This window comes from Elephas maximus, chromosome 19 (assembly GCF_024166365.1).
Source record: "Elephas maximus indicus isolate mEleMax1 chromosome 19, mEleMax1 primary haplotype, whole genome shotgun sequence".
Classification (NCBI taxonomy): Eukaryota; Metazoa; Chordata; class Mammalia; order Proboscidea; family Elephantidae; genus Elephas; species Elephas maximus.
This window is the reverse complement of record NC_064837.1, coordinates 53,243,990-53,262,018: the sequence shown is the minus strand read 5'-3', so window position 1 is coordinate 53,262,018 and position 18,029 is coordinate 53,243,990. Positions and strand designations below refer to the sequence as shown.

Sequence of the window (18,029 nt, the reverse complement as noted above, 5' to 3'; positions counted from 1 at the left end):
CCGTTAGGAGAAGTCCCCGGGAGGCAGTGACTGATCTTGGAGCAGAAAGAGCAGCATCCGAGCCGGGGAACCGTCCCACAGGGATTTGGACTGCACGCAGGTACGCCATAAACACGGAGAGTTGCTCCACCCCCTGAACTAACCCCGGGAAGGTGACCATCCAGGTCGCGCGGGCGGCGTGGGACGCAGCCGGTAGGAGAAGTCCCCGGGAGGCAGCGACTGGTATTGGAGCGGGGAGAACAGCGTTCCAGCCGGGACACTCGGTCGCGGCACAAGCACGGGGAGCTACTCCACCCATCTGAACTAACCCCGGGAGGGGGCCCACCTGGTTCACGGGGGCGGCACGGCCACGCGGCTGGAGGGACGAGAAGTCCCCGGGAGGCAGCGACTGATTTTGGAGTCGAGAGTGCACCGTCCCAGTAGGGGAGCCTTGACGCTGGGCGTGGGGCTGGAAGCGGAGGATCTGACCGTGACTCCAGCGGGCCAGACCCCCCGGGGGCAATCTCCACACAGACAGCACACATAGGCGACGCGCCCGCGGGAATCTCAGATATAAGAGTCATTCCAAGCAAGACAAGCAACTCTGGCTATATTCTGAGGTGCTACTCTCCTATCTCTCTGTTCCCTCCCCCACCCTCCCCAGGCGGCTTCATTAACATCTGAATAGCCTGAGCCAGAGGGAGAACTCTGATAGGGATCTGACTGCAGTTTTTTTTTAGCGGATTTTCTGGAAAAACTAGTTTCCCAGTGATGGCTCGGAGACAACAATCCATATCAAACCACTTAAAGAAGCAGACCGTGACAGCTTCTCCAACTCCCCAAACAAAAGAATCAAAATCTTTCCCAAATGAAGATACAATTTTGGAATTATCAGATACAGAATATAAAAAACTAATTTACAGAATGCTTAATGATATCACAAATGAAATTAGGATATCTGCAGAAAAAGCCAAGGAACACACTGATAAAACTGTTGAAGAACGCAAAAAGATTATTCAAGAACATACTGGAAAAATTAATAAGTTGCAAGAATCCATAGAGAGACAACATGTAGAAATCCAAAAGATTAACAATAAAATAACAGAATTAGACAACACACTAGGAAGTCAGAGGAGCAGACTCGAGCAATTAGAATGCAGACTGGGACATCTGGAGGACCAGGGAATCAACACCAACATAGCTGAAAAAAAATCAGATAAAAGAATTAAAAAAAATGAAGAAACCCTAAGAATTATGTGGGACTCTATCAAGAAGGATAACCTGCGGGTGATTGGAGTCCCAGAACAGGGAGGGGGGACAGAAAACACAGAGAAAATAGTTGAAGAACTTCTGACAGAAAACTTCCCTGACATCATGAAAGACGAAAGGATATCTATCCAAGATGCTCATCGAACCCCATTTAAGATTGATCCAAAAAGAAAAACACCAAGACATATTATCATCAAACTCACCAAAACCAAAGATAAACAGAAAATTTTAAAAGCAGCCAGGGAGAAAAGAAAGGTTTCTTTCAAGGGAGAATCAATAAGAATATGTTCTGACTACTCAGCAGAAACCATGCAGGCAAGAAGGGAATGGGACGACATATACAGAACACTGAAGGAGAAAAACTGCCAACCAAGGATCATATATCCAGCAAAACTCTCTCTGAAATATGAAGGCGAAATTAAGATATTTACAGACAAACACAAGTTTAGAGAATTTGCAAAAACCAAACCAAAGCTACAAGAAATACTAAAGGTTATTGTTTGGTCAGAGAACCAATAATATCAGATATCAGCACAACACAAGGTCACAAAACAGAACGTCCTGATATCAACTCAAATAGGGAAATCACAAAAACAAACAAATTAAGATTAATTAAAAAAAAAAATACACATAACAGGGAATCATGGAAGTCAATAGGTAAAAGATCACAATAATCAAAAAGAGGGACTAAATACAGGAGGCATTGAACTGCCATATGGAGAGTGATACAAGGCGATATAGAACAATACAAGTTAGGTTTTTACTTAGAAAAATAGGGGTATATAATGAGGTAACCACAAAAAGGTATAACAACTCTATAACTCAAGACAAAAACCAAGAAAAACGTAACGACTCAACTAACATAAAGTCAAACACTATGAAAGTGAGGATCTCACAATTTACTAAGAAAAACGCCTCAGCACAAAAAAGTATGTGGAAAAATGAAATTGTCAACAACACACATAAAAAGGCATCAAAATGACAGCACTAAAAACTTATTTATCTATAATTACCCTGAATGTAAATGGACTAAATGCACCAATAAAGAGACAGAGAGTCACAGACTGGATAAAGAAACACGATCCATCTATATGCTGCCTACAAGAGACACACCTTAGACTTAGAGACACAAACAAACTAAAACTCAAAGGATGGAAAAAAGTATATCAAGCAAACAATAAGCAAAAAAGAAGAGGAGTAGCAATATTAATTTCTGACAAAATAGACTTTAGACTTAAATCCACCACAAAGGATAAAGAAGGACACTATATAATGATAAAAGGGACAATTGATCAGGAAGACATAACCATATTAAATATTTACGCACCCAATGACAGGGCTGCAAGATATATAAATCAAATTTTAACAGAACTGAAAAGCGAGATAGATACCTCCACAATTATAGTAGGAGACTTCAACACACCCCTTTCGGAGAAGGACAGGACATCCAGTAAGAAGCTCAACAGAGACACGGAAGATCTAATTACAACAATCAACCAACTTGACCTCATTGACTTATACAGAACTCTCCACCCAACTGCTGCAAAATATACTTTTTTTTCTAGCGCACATGGAACATTCTCTAGAATAGACCACATATTAGGTCATAAAACAAACCTTTGCAGAGTCCAAAACATCGAAATATTACAAAGCATCTTCTCAGACCACAAGGCAATAAAACTAGAGATCAATAACAGAAGAACGAGGGAAAAGAAATCAAATACTTGGAAAATGAACAATACCCTCCTGAAAAAAGACTGGGTTATAGAAGACATCAAGGAGGGAATAAGGAAATTCATAGAAAGCAACGAGAATGAAAATACTTCCTATCAAAACCTCTGGGACACAGCAAAAGCAGTGCTCAGAGGTCAATTTATATCAATAAATGCACACATACAAAAAGAAGAAAGAGCCAAAATCAGAGAACTGTCCCTACAACTTGAACAAATAGAAACTGAGCAACAAAAGAATCCATCAGGCACCAGAAGAAAACAAATAATAAAAATTAGAGCTGAACTAAATGAATTAGAGAACAGAAAAACAATTGAAAGAATTAACAAAGCCAAAAGCTGGTTCTTTGAAAAAATTAACAAAATTGATAAACCAATGGCTAGACTGACTAAAGAAATACAGGAAAGGAAACAAATAACCCGAATAAGAAATGAGAAGGACCACATCACAACAGAACCAAATGAAATTAAAAGAATCATTTCAGATTATTATGAAAAATTGTACTCTAACAAATTTGAAAACCTAGAAGAAATGGATGAATTCCTTGAAAAACACTACCTACCTAAACTAACACATTCAGAAGCAGAACAACTAAATAGACCCATAACAAAAAAAGAGATTGAAACGGTAATCAAAAAACTCCCAACAAAAAAAAGTCCTGGCCCGGACGGCTTCACTGCAGAGTTCTACCAAATTTTCAGAGAAGAGTTAACACCACTACTACTAAAGGTATTCCAAAGCATAGAAAATGACGGAATACTACCCAACTCATTCTATGAAGCCACCATCTCCCTGATACCAAAACCAGGTAAAGACATTACAAAAAAAGAAAATTATAGACCTATATCCCTCATGAACATTGATGCAAAAATCCTCAACAAAATTCTAGCCAATAGAATCCAACAACACATCAAAAAAATAATTCACCCTGATCAAGTGGGATTTATACCAGGTATGCAAGGCTGGTTTAATATCAGAAAAACCATTAATGTAATCCATCACATAAATAAAACAAAAGACAAAAACCACATGATCTTATCAATTGATGCAGAAAAGGCATTTGACAAAGTCCAACACCCATTTATGATAAAAACTCTTACCAAAATAGGAATTGAAGGAAAATTCCTCAACATAATAAAGGGCATCTATGCAAAGCCAACAGCCAATATCACTCTAAATGGAGAGAACCTGAAAGCATTTCCCTTGAGAACGGGAACCAGACAAGGATGCCCTTTATCACCGCTCTTATTCAACATCGTGTTGGAAGTCTTAGCCAGGGCAATCAGGCTAGACAAAGAAATAAAAGGTATCCGGATTGGCAAGGAAGAAGTAAAGTTATCACTATTTGCAGATGACATGATTATATACACAGAAAACCCTAAGGAATCCTCCAGAAAACTACTGAAACTAATAGAAGAGTTTGGCAGAGTCTCAGGTTATAAAATAAACATACAAAAATCACTTGGATTCCTCTACATCAACAAAAAGAACACCGAAGAGGAAATAACCAAATCAATACCATTCACAGTAGCCCCCAAGAAGATAAGATACTTAGGAATAAATCTTACCAAGGATGTAAAAGACCTATACAAAGAAAACTACAAAGCTCTACTACAAGAAATTCAAAAGGACATACTTAAGTGGAAAAACATACCTTGCTCATGGATAGGAAGACTTAACATAGTAAAAATGTCTATTCTACCAAAAGCCATCTATACATTTAACGCACTTCCGATCCAAATTCCAATGTCATATTTTAAGGGGATAGAGAAACAAATCACCAATTTCATATGGAAGGGAAAGAAGCCCCGGATAAGCAAAGCACTACTGAAAAAGAAGAAGAAAGTGGGAGGCCTCACCTTACCTGACTTCAGAACCTATTATACAGCCACAGTAGTCAAAACAGCCTGGTATTGGTACAACAACAGACACATAGACCAATGGAACAGAATTGAGAACCCAGACATAGATCCATCCACGTATGAGCAGCTGATATTTGACAAAGGACCAGTGTCAATTAACTGGGGAAAAGACAGCCTTTTTAACAAATGGTGCTGGCATAACTGGATATCCATTTGCAAAAAAATGAAACAGGACCCATACCTCACACCATGCACAAAAACTAACTCCAAGTGGATCAAAGACCTAAACATAAAGACTAAAACGATAAAGATCATGGAAGAAAAAATTGGGACAACCCTAGGAGCCCTAATACAAGGTATAAACAGAATACAAAACATTACCAAAAATGATGAAGAGAAACCCGATAACTGGGAGCTCCTAAAAATCAAACACCTATGCTCATCTAAAGACTTCACCAAAAGAGTAAAAAGACCACCTACAGATTGGGAAAGAATTTTCAGCTATGACATCTCCGACCAGCGCCTGATCTCTAAAATCTACATGATTCTGTCAAAACTCAACCACAAAAAGACAAACAACCCAATCAAGAAGTGGGCAAAGGATATGAACACACATTTCTCTAAAGAAGATATTCAGGCAGCCAACAGATACATGAGAAAATGCTCTCGATCATTAGCCATTAGAGAAATGCAAATTAAAACTACGATGAGATTCCATCTCACACCAGCAAGGCTGGCATTAATCCAAAAAACACAAAATAATAAATGTTGGAGAGGCTGCGGAGAGATTGGAACTCTCATACACTGCTGGTGGGAATGTAAAATGGTACAACCACTTTGGAAATCTATCTGGCGTTATCTTAAACAGTTAGAAATAGAACTACCATACAACCCAGAAATCCCACTCCTCGGAATATACCCTAGAGATACAAGAGCCTTCATACAAACAGATATATGCACACCCATGTTTATTGCAGCTCTGTTTACAATAGCAAAAAGTTGGAAGCAACCAAGGTGTCCATCAACGGATGAATGGGTAAATAAATTGTGGTATATTCACACAATGGAATACTACGCATCGATAAAGAACAGTGACGAATCTCTGAAACATTTCATAACATGGAGGAACCTGGAAGGCATTATGCTGAGCGAAATGAGTCAGAGGCAAAAGGACAAATATTGTATAAGACCACTATTATAAGATCTTGAGAAATAGTAAACCTGAGAAGAACACATACTTTTGTGGTTACGAGGGGGGGAGGGAGGGAGGGTGGGAGAGGGTTTTTTTATTGATTAATCAGTAGATAAGAACTGCTTTAGGTGAAGGGAAAGACAACACTCAATACATGGAAGGTCAGCTCAATTGGACTGGACCAAAAGCAAAGAAGTTTCCGGGATAAAATGAATGCTTCAAAGCTCAGCGGAGCAAGCGCGGGGGTCTGGGGAACATGGTTTGCGGGGACTTCTAAGTCAATTGGCAAAATAATTCTATTATGAAATCATTCTGCATCCCACTTTGAAATGTGGCGTCTGGGGTCTTAAATGCTAACAAGCAGCCATCTAAGATGCAGCAATTGGTCTCAACCCACCTGGAGCAAAGGAAAATGAAGAACACCAAGCCCACATGACAACTAAGAGCCCAAGAGACAGAAAGGGCCACATGAACCAGAGACCTACATCATCCTGAGACCAGAAGAACTAGTTGGTGCCCGGCCACAATCGATGACTGCCCTGACAGGGAGCTCAGCAGAGGACCCCTGAGGGAGCAGGAGAGCAGTGGGATGCAGACCCCAAATTCTCATAAGAAGACCAAACTTAATGGTCTGACTGAGACTGGAGGAATCCCGGCGGTCATGCTCTCCAGACCTTCTGTTGACACAGGACAGGAACCATCCCTGAAGACAACTCATCAGACATGAAAGGGACTGGTCAGCGGGTGGGAGAGAGACGCTGATGAAGAGTGAGCTAATTATATCAGGTGTACACTTGAGATTGTGTTGGCAACTCTTGTCTGGAGGGGGGATGGGAGGATAGAGAGAGGGGAAGCCGGCAAAATTGTCAAGAAAGGAGAGACTGAAAGGGCTGACTCAAGACGGGGAGAGTAAGTGGGAGTAGGGAGTGAGATGTATGTAAACTTATATGTGACAGACTGATTGGATTTGTAAACGTTCACTTGAAGCTTAATAAAAGTTATTATAAAAAAAAAAAAAAAAAAAACCTAAAAAAAAAAAAAAAAAAATCTAGACTACAGGAGAGTCAAGATGGAAAAAAAAAAAGAAACAACAGGAAAGCTGGTAATACGGAATCCAGGGTTGAGAAGGGAGAGTGTTGCCATGTCGTGGGGTTGTTAACCAATGTCATAGAACAATGTGTGTACTGTTTGAGGAGAAACTAGTTTGTTCTGTAAACCTTCATCTAAAGTACAATTAAAAAAAAAAAGTGGGGGAAAACAACAACAACAAACACCGTCAGCTGCCACTAGAGCCTCCTCAAATGAGAATTCTGTAGCAGAGTGATTTTGATTTCTCAGAAATCCCAGTCAGAAATGGAAGCAGTATGGATAAACATAAAATAGAAAAACAAAATGCTATTTAAAATAATTGATACGATAATGTGACTTTTTCCAATGTCACAGAAGAAATACAAGATCAGGGATTAGAAGCAAGCTCTCCTGACTCCTGCTTTCTTCCACCATCAGGCTACCTAGATTCACATTGATATCTTTATTCCAGTATTCTACTGAAACCAATAAACATTTTATACTTAGAAAATATCTTTCCTTGGTAACATACAATTCCTCATAAAATCCAAATGTTAGAATGGATAAAAAAATTTAAAAATCTAAGGATTTTTTAAGGCCACACAAAGGTTTTATATGGATACGAGTTTTTGATAATCCTAGTCCTTTGTTTGAGAAAAAAATTCTAAAGCAATTGTAAGAGATAAAGCACAGCCTATTCCCAACAGAGATTAAATATTCCTTTGACCAGTTTACTTCAAGGAGCACCACACTTCTTTGTGTTCATAGCCAAATTTTTGGAGACATAAATAAATGACATTGAAAATTTCTAAGAGAATGTTGGAGTTAATGAAATTTAATATTCGCCAACAGGAAGATGTAACTTTCTAAAGTAATAAATGATTCTCTGACTTTTGATAAGAGAATCTTGTTGAGCATGTCTCCTGGTATCTCTGTGCAAGAGATGTTATGAGATTTATAGCTAAGAGTGGAATTTCTGAGCCAAGGAGTATAAAAACTTCACAAGATACTACATACTGTTTTCCAAAGTGGTTTTTATCACTTTTATATTTAGCAACACCTGGATGAACAGACTTCATTTTTGCCAATTTACTTGGTATAAAAAGGTATCTCATTGTCACCTAAATTTTGCACATGCCTGATTACTGGAATCTTCTTATATGACTACTAGCAATTTGTATTTTGCACAGGAAAGAAGAGTTAATTTTATGGTTTCTTTTTTAATATAAGAAAATGCCTATATATATTCATATACTGCCTCTCCAACTGTTAGGTAAAAGCTAGCCTGCTCTACACAGCTTCCTCTGCTTTCAATTTTCACTTAACAAAGTGTCCTAGATATCACTGTGTATAGCAGAGCCCAGAGAGATTCTTCACTCCTTTTTGCAGAGGCATATTACTCCATCATGTGAATGCACTAGAGTTTATTCAACTTCTTCTCTACTTACAGGCACCTGGGTTTTTTTTGTTGTTTTTTTTTTTTAGATCATTTATTAAAAGTCCATTTTTTCCCCAGTCATTTAAGATGCCACCTTTATCATATACTAACTTCTTCAAGTAGCTGGGTGTATTTCTGGACCGTCTACTTTGTCCCACTGACCCATCTATATAGACTTTACAGTATGATTCACTATCTGGTAGAATTGTTCCCTAGGTGATGCCAACAGTTAAGCACTTGCCTACTAACCTAAGGGTTGGCAGTTTGAATCCACCCAGAAGTTCCTTGGGAGCTCCTCAGGAGCCTGGCAGTCTGTTTCGGAAAGGTCACAGCCCTGAAAACCCTACGGAGTAGTTCTACTCTGCACACACAGGGTCACCACCAGGCAGAACTGACTCTACAGCAACTAACAGCAGAACTCTTCCATGCTTATTCATCTTTTTCAGAGTTTTCCTGGCTAGTCTTCTTTGATGAGTTTTCCATAGGAACTTTAGAACCAAATTTTCTGTATACAGAATAAATATTTTTGGTATTGTTATTGGGGTCACATTATATTTATACATTACCAAGGAGAGAAATGACATCTTAATGATATTGAATTATTCTACCCTTACCCACTGTCGTCAAGTTGATTCCGACTCATAGCGACCCGGATGCTACCCTTAAGATCTACCTTTTTGATTATGTTACTTAGATCTTCTATGTATCTTCCCTTTCTTTTCTTTTTTGTTCACTAGACCTGTTTGGACTGAGTATTGTGTTTAAAATCTCCTATTAGTGTGTCTGTCTATGCCACCTCACACAACTGCTATAGTTTCTATTTTAGGAAAGTTGCTGCTAAGTTAGATGGGGCACAGACATTCAAAACCAGTACACCTTCATTGTGACTTGGGGGCTTTGACACAATAGGGAGTCCTTCTTTGTCCTATTTAACGCTTTCTGTCCTGACTTCTACCTGCCAAATAGCAGGATCACAAACCCTGCTTTCTTTTTATTTGCCTAGGGAAAAATGTCTGAAAAGACTATTAATGCCGGTTGTTTCTAGATATTGTGATTTGGAATGAAGTTCCTCCGTACTTACAGAGTATTTTTTTTAACTTTTCAGTGTTGGTTTAATTTTTATGGATTTTTTTCTAATAAAAACAATAAAGCCATTATTCTGAGGGAAAAAATTACAAACTGACCCTCTTTTCAGATGTGTCAATCTAGTTTGCCTGAAAATGTCCCACTTACCATCAACTTGAGTCAAATCTTTGATCATCTCAAATTCCGACTTAGAAAGATAAACTCCAAAATTTTGAAGACAAGTTTTTAAATCCTCACAATCGACATTTTCATCTTTAATTTTATCAATGGCTTTAATGACATCAGGCAATACTGAAAATAAAGCAATGTGCTAATAAGTATTAAAAATAGAAATTCAAAGAAAAATATCAGCAATAAATAAGATGAATTTTAGTTATAACACTAAATTAGCAAAATACAAATCACTTCAGAAATGTGATATACTAAAAGTATAACCAGAATCTTCAATAAAACTGAAAATAAATATGTTTCAAAATTAGAATCAAAATATAGCATATGACTTTTTTATAGTCTCTGCACCTAAGGAAGCACCAATTTAATTGCACTGATAAGAATATCATTGTATATACACAGGAAAAATACAAAATTTCTCCATTTAATTCTCCAACAATTAAAAATTTCCTAGTAGTCCAATTCTCAGTAGCAAAAAGAGTTTTATTAAAGTATAACTTATGTGAATAAAATTAATCCATTCACTGATTTTCAGTAAAATTAGAGTTATATAACCATCACCACAATCCAATTTTATAACATGTCCGTCACTCTCCAAATTCCCTCAAGCCCATTTGCAGTTAATCCCGTGTCCCATCCCTAGCCAACCATTGATCTGCTTTCTGTCTCTATAAATTTGCCTTTTCTGGACACTGACTATAAATGGAATCATATAATATGTAAGTAAGTCTCTTGTGCCTAGCTTCCTTCACTTTACATAACGCTTTTAGGTTAACTCATGTTGTAGTATGTATTATTAGTAATTCATTCCTTCATATGACTTAATTAGTATTATTATATGGATATACGAACAAATCTGTCTTGGAAGAAGTACAACCAGAATGCTCCTTAGAAGCAAGAACGGCGAGATTACGTCTCACATATTTTGGACATGTTATCAGGAGGGATCAGTCCCTGGAGAAGAATATCACACTTGGTAAAGGAGAAGGTCAGCAAAAGAGAGGAAGACCCTCAACAAGGTGGACTGACACAGTGGCTGCAACAATGGGCTCAAGCATAACAACAACTGTGAGGAAGGCACAGGACCGGGCAGTGTTTCGTTCTGTTGTACACAGGGTCACTGTGAGTCGGAACCAACTCGATGGCCCCTAACAACACCAACATACTCCATTTTGTTGACAGCCCACCAGTCAATGGACATTTGAATTGTTTCCAGTTTTAACATTATGTATATAAATTATACCTCAATAAAATTGTTTTTTAAAATGTTCTAAACCAAAGGTGAACCAAAACCCGTTTTATTCAAACAAGTTCCTTATAAAAAATCAAATCACCCATCCATTACTTATCACTGGGAATAATTATTTATTTGCTCTTATGACTAATATTACTATACATTTGAGTAGCACTTTCCGCTTGTAAAAACCGTATGACAATCTGTGAGACAGGCAGGTTAGCTATTTGATGTAGCAAGTTAAGAAAAAATTGCTAAATGCCTAAGGATTACATGGCTATTAAGAATCTATCCAAAAGCAAACCCAGTTCTATTGAACTTAATTCTTCTCAATTTAAGTACTCTTTCCACAAAATCATTTTAAAAATAAATTTGCTACCTACCAGCACATTCGGGAAGACTTCGCTCCTTTGCAAGAGCACTCATAAAGTCATCTAACTTCACCATTTCATTTTCTGTAAAATAGTTTAAGTCATACATTCTGTTGTATTTTTACATAAAAGGTAAATTCCCATTTTAATACAACTATTAAAATCATTTGATCCTTCATTTCATCATCATCCTATTTCTTGTTTACATCCTACATCTAAGATGAATCTTTCTAAATTAGGTCAGTCTATTTTATTTCACCAATTATTGAGGGAATATTAGTCCCAAGAACTATGCTAGGCACCAAGATACAAAAATAAGTAAGACATGGTCCCTGCCTTTTCAATACCAATTATGTGCAAAGGATTGAGCTAGGTATTAAATTCTCGATAAATCAGAAAAAGGAAAGGTGACCATGGCAAAGTTAAGGAGTCTATTTATGTCACACCATTATAAAAATTCAGTCAATATGCTATCAATTAGGATACATTGACAATACTAACCAATCTTGACAGATCCAAATATTTCCACCTGTTCCCTAGTTTGGAACCCTGGTAGCAAAGTGGTTAAGAGTGCAGCTGCTACCCAAAATGTTGGCAGTTCGAATACACCAGCCACTTCCTGGAAACCCTTTGGGGCAGTTCTACTCTGTCCTATAGAGCTGCTATGAGTCGGAATCACCTCAACAGCAATAGTTTTTGCTTTTGTTTTTGTTTTTTTATAGCCTTAGTTCACAGCTGATCCACTTAACTACCTATTTTCAGATATAAACCCTCTATGGTGATCGTACCAATCCTGATAAGCGGAAAGCGCTCTGTACTTATACTCCTCAGATATTTCAAAGATGAGAAAATTGAAGATTTTTACCAACTTCTACAGTCTGAAATAGATCAAACATGCAATCAAGATGCATTTATAATTACTGGTGACTGGAATGCAAAAGTTGGAAACAAAGAAGAAGGATGGAAACTTGGAAAATACGCCCTTGGTGATAGAAATGATGCCAGAGAGTGCATGACAAAATTTTGCAAAACCAATGACTTATTCATTACAAATACCATTTTCAACAACATAAACAGCAACTATACACTTGGACCTCATCAGACGGAAAACACAGGCATCAAATCAACTACATCTGTGGAATGAGACAATGGAAGAACTCGATATCATCAGACAGAACAAGGCCAGGGGCCGACTGTGGAACAGACCATGAATTGCTCACTGGAAGAGATTCATATTTGTGACCACTGTTTAAGTTGAAGCTGAAGAAAATTAAAACAAGTCCACAAGAACCAAATTACAACCTTGAGTATATCCCACCTGAATCTGGAGAATAAAATCTCAAGAATAGATTTTATGCATTGAACACTAATGACCGAAGATCAGACAAGTTGCGGGATGACATCAAGGACACCATACTTGAAGAAAGCAAAGGGTCATTAAAAGGACAGGAAAGAAAGAAAAGACCAAATGGATGTCAGAAGAGACTCTCATACTTGCTCTTGAACATTGAGTAGCTAAAGCAAATGGAAGAAATGATGCAGTAAAAAGAACTGAACAGAATATTTCAAAGGGCAGCTTGAGAAGACAAAGTAAAGTACTATAACAACATGCGCAAAGACCTAGAGTTAGGAAACCAAAAGAGAAGAACACTTGGCATTTCTCAAGCTGAAAAACCTGAACCAAAAATTGAAGCCTCGAGTTGCAATACTGAAGGACTCTATGGGCAAAATATTGAATGACACAGGAAGTATCAAAAGAAAATGTAAGAAATACACAATGTCACTGTACCAAAAAGAATTGGTTGATGTTCAACCATTTTAGTCAGTAGCATATGATCAAGAACCTGTGGTACTGAAGGAAGAAGTCCAAGTTGCACTGAAGGGAATGGTGAAAAACAAGGCTCCAGGAACTAACAGAATACCAATTGAGATATTTCAACAAACAGATGCAGCCTTGGAGGTGCTCATATCTTCCAAATATGCCAAGAAATTTGGAAGACAGCTACCTGGCCAATGGACTGGAAAAGATTCATATCTGTGCCCATTCCAAACAAAGGTCATACAACAGAATGCGGAAATTATCAAACAATATCATTAATATCACATGCAAGTAAAAGTTTGCTGAATCTAATACAAAAACAGTTACAACAGTACATTGACAGGGAACTGTCAGAAATTCAAGCCAGATTCAGAACAGGACATGGAACGAGGGATATTGCTGATGTCATATGGTTCTTGGCTGAAAGCAGAAAAATGTTCACCAGTGTTTTACAGACTATGCAAAGGCATTCAACTGTATGGATCATAACAAAATAATGGATAACACTGTGAAGAATGGCAATTCCAGAACACTTAATTGTGCTCATACAGAATCTGTACGTAGACCAGCAGGCAGTTGTTCAAACAGAACAAGGGATTACTGCGTGGTTTAAAATCAGGGAAGGTGTGCGTCAGGGTTGTATCCTTTCAGCATACGGATTCAATCTGGGTGCTGAGCAAATAATTTGAGAAGCTGGACTATATGAAGAAGAACAGGGCATCAGGATTGGTGGAAGACTCATTAACAACCTGCAATATGCAGATGAAACAACCCTGCTTGCTGAAAGTGAAGAGGACTTGAAGCGCTTACCAATGAAGATCAAAAAATACAGCCCTCAGTATGGATTACAGCTGAACATAAAGAAAACTAAAAATTCTCACAACTGGACCAATAAGCAACATCAAGATAAACGGAGAAAATATTGAAGTTGTCAAGGATTTCATTTTCCTTGGATCCACAATCAACATCCATGGAAGCAGTAGTCAAGAAATCAAAGGATGCATTGCACTGGGCAAATCTGCTGCACAAAACATCTTTAAAGTGTTGAAAAGCGAAGACATCATTTTGAGGATGAAGGGTGCCTGACCCAAGCCATGGTATTTTTAATCACCTCACATGCATGCAAAAGCTGGACAATGAATAAGGAAGACTGAAGAAGAATTGACCCCTTTGAATTATGGTGTTGGTGAAGAACATATCATGAAGTGCAGAAGAACAAACAAGTCTGTTTTGGAAGAAGTACCGGCAGAGTGCTCCTTGGAAGCATGGATGGTGAGACTTTGTCTCACATACTTTGGACAGGTTATCAGGACAGCCCAGTCATCATGCTTGGTAAAGTAGAGGGTCAGTGAAAAAGAGGAAGCCCTGCAATGAGATGGATTGACACAGAGGCTGCAACAGTGGGCTCAAACATACCAACAATTGTGAGGAAGGTGCAGAACTGGGCAATGTTTCGTTTTGTTGTACATAGGGTTGTTATGAGTCAGGACCAACTCAAAAGCACCTAACAACAACAACAGATATTTCTTTTAATCAAAAAGTCTTCTTTCCTATTTACCTTAGCTAAGAAATTGTGCTCAGTTTATGGGAATTTACTTGTAACGTTATCCTAAGTCAGTCTTTGTCAAAATTTTGCCTCTTCCCTATTCTCAACTGAACTTCAGCTGTGGACAATTCTTACTTACTGATAAAACAACTTCTCCAATACAAAAACTAAACTTACACTCTCCCTTGAATTTAGTACAGTGATTGTGATATGCTATTAAACATCTAGATGCTAAGTGCCTGCCTGGATTGTTTAGGTATCACTATCCTTAAATTCCATTACATTTGGTATCTCTAATTATTTCTTTTTGGATCCCTGAGCTATTTGCTTAGAGATTTTTATTCTCCTTGAATACTGTGGTCTTACTTTCTGAATCTCTGTACAACTGGATCAGCCTTCCCTAGGGTCTTTCCCAGCCTAGAAGGCACAGCTAGGGCTAGTGACAAAGAGTCTCACCGAAACAATTCTGAAATATGAAAGCCCTACCTCCTCCAAACTAATCCATCAGGTCAGACTTTCTACTTTTACATCTGTTTTTTCTGAAGTTCCTCTAAAATGACCCATTCTGTCCCATTCCAAGTTCATGGAACTTGCACCAATGTTTAATATTATCCCATAAAAATACCTAAATTTCCCCCCAAAATTTTGTATTATGTATCATACCATTTCTGGTAGTGTCTGTCACAATCTTCTGAAACTCTTTATCAGATAAAGTAATTCCTACTGAAGGTAAAATGGACTGAAGTTCTTCTGCAGCAATGTAATTTTCTTTGAGTTTACGGACAGCTTCACAGACATTTTCTAAACCTGCAAAATGTGCAGGATTAGTAAGCAACAGACTTTGTATGTCTAACAATAATAACTGGTACCTAAAATCTTTAATAATCAAAGAGCAAGTTTTATCTATTTAATATTACCTTATGGAAGCACTGCTCTTCTCTTCACATTTCTGTTGTGTTCTATAGTTAACTATTCTCCTATAACTCAAGCCCAAAACTGTATTGAAATTCTAAAAACATTTATAGCCTACTTATTTGAACAGCCTGTTCCAGTGGCCCCGCCAGCGCTGCTTTCTTGTGATTAGAACATAATGAATGAGTCCAAAAGATCAAAACACCAATGTGTTTTATTTAAATTCCGGGATCCCAAGCAAAAATGTTAGAGATTTCTTCCCTTTCCCTTTCCCTTGCCATGCTTTAAGTTCACAACCTTCAAAAACATAAAACCCTGGAAGCAGGTACCCATGCACATCATGAGCCTCCTGATTTGATGCACTGAGAAGCCACACTATCCCTTCTATGGATCCCTTCTATGGCCAAAAATGCATAACCTGAACTTATTGATTAAGAAATATCAGGAAAACACAAAATGCAGGATGTTACACAAAATATCTTGCCAACGCTTTTCAGATGTGTCAAATGTAAAACTAACGAATCATCCAGATTGGAGGAGGCTAAGGACACATGGAAACTAAATGCAATGTGTGATCCTGGATTGGATCCTGAACCAAAAGAACATCTTTGGAACACTAGACAAAATTTGAATAAAGTCTGTAGATGAGTAGATAATATTGAATCGATATTAATTTTCTAGTTTTGATAATTATGTTGTGGCTATATAAGATCTTAACATTTGGGGAAACTAGATGAAGGATATATGGGAGTTTTTAACAATTTTAAAATTTTTATAAATGTACAATTATTTTAAAATGAAAAGTTAAAAATTTTTTTTAATGAAAAAAATTTTTTTTTAGTTCTGGAAGCAGTCACATTTCATAGTTGCCCAATTACCATCAAATTCTTTGGGGAAGTTATACCAGATGAAGTATTTCACACATCTCTGTCTCCAGAACACTAAGTATGAGAGTGGTAAGTAACTTCAGCAAAGGATTACAGGAAGGAGTGTTCAATTAGGTTCCATACACAGCACCTCTGCATATGAAGTAGTACAGAAAGGGGGCAGATGCAATACATATATTTGTTGGGAGATCAGTGTTCATCTTTCAGGAAGACCATAAAGCCTTGGGGGCCTGGGATGTGTAGCATTAATTATTTTGTCTTGATATTCCCATATCCGTAAGAGATAATACCTTAAGTACTATGAATATCATATATTTAAATTATGGAACTCTAAGCACAAATTTCATATAGACTTCCTACAACCTTGGCTAAATAAACTACAAAATAAACAGACTGCCAAAGGAAAAGAGACCCTCTACTTTCTATGGATTTCCACAACTCCAGTTAATCACTAAACAAACTTCTCAAAGTTAGAATCCCCCAAACTTTGGAAAGTTGGGGCATCTGGAAAGAAACTACCAACAAAACCACAAGATTGTATCCATTGGCCTATGTACCATAAAAAAAAAAAAAAAAATAGGTGGCGGTTATGCAAACTATTGACAATTTAAATGCTTAAAACTACCTAATAAGTGATTCATTCTGCTCATTTCTGTGATAATTCAACAATTTAATGACCTAGATTCCGGCTTATATATATGATACTGACCCAGAGTATCAACTGCAGTTTTTTCCTTAGATGAAATCTGTTTGAGGAGGCTGGAACGCCTTCTTACAACTGGCTTCTTTAATTTTGGAATACTAGAAACATCACTTTTTCCAGAAATATCACTTTTATCCAGAGACTTTTTGAAGTTTGAAATACTCTTCGTGCTTTGTGGTTTATACTTGAAGTCATGAATTTCAGCCTTGTCTGAATGTTTTTTGAGGTTTGTCCCATCCTTTGAATATGGTTCCTGGGATCCTACATCACTGTTATCAACTTCTTCCAGAATTTTTTTTATTTGCCAAGTATTTTTTGGACTTTTAAATCCAAGGTTATCATTATTCTCCATAATTTTACTATGATGTTGGAGGATTTTTCTGTTTAACTTTTGAGTTATTGAAATCTCAGACAGTCTGGAAGGTAAACTGCCTCCCTTCTTAAATTGTACAGAACGCTGAGATAGTTTTGATAACCTTCTAATTGAAGTAGTTTCATCCAGGTCCGACTCTTCCATAATTGCTAGGTAAGGGACACATATTCAATCATTTCGTTTACCTATACAACTTACAATATTTTTCCCAAAAAAAAGTCCTCATAAAAGTTATTCAAGAAATTATCAGTTGCTTAAACACATAAAATAAAGTTATTAAGTTGAAAATCTAACAGAACTGATGAACAAAAGATTGAGCTATTAATGAGGTTAAATATATCTTGCTGATTTAATATATTTAAATACTTTCACTTCAAACCCTTTTGAT

At 37.4% G+C, this 18,029-nt stretch overlaps 1 protein-coding gene across 1 annotated transcript in view; it reads right to left on the bottom strand.

Annotated features, from left to right (window-relative positions):
• EFCAB3 (EF-hand calcium binding domain 3) overlaps positions 1-18,029 on the bottom strand; it is a 573,675-nt gene that overhangs the window by 497,680 nt on the left and 57,966 nt on the right. The window contains exons 11-14 of the mRNA XM_049861611.1: positions 17,275-17,790; positions 15,430-15,573; positions 11,414-11,485; positions 9,773-9,916 (exon numbers count right to left, since the gene is read on the bottom strand). Coding sequence (XP_049717568.1) covers positions 9,773-9,916; positions 11,414-11,485; positions 15,430-15,573; positions 17,275-17,790 — 876 coding nt within the window. The remainder of the gene's footprint in view (positions 1-9,772; positions 9,917-11,413; positions 11,486-15,429; positions 15,574-17,274; positions 17,791-18,029) is intronic.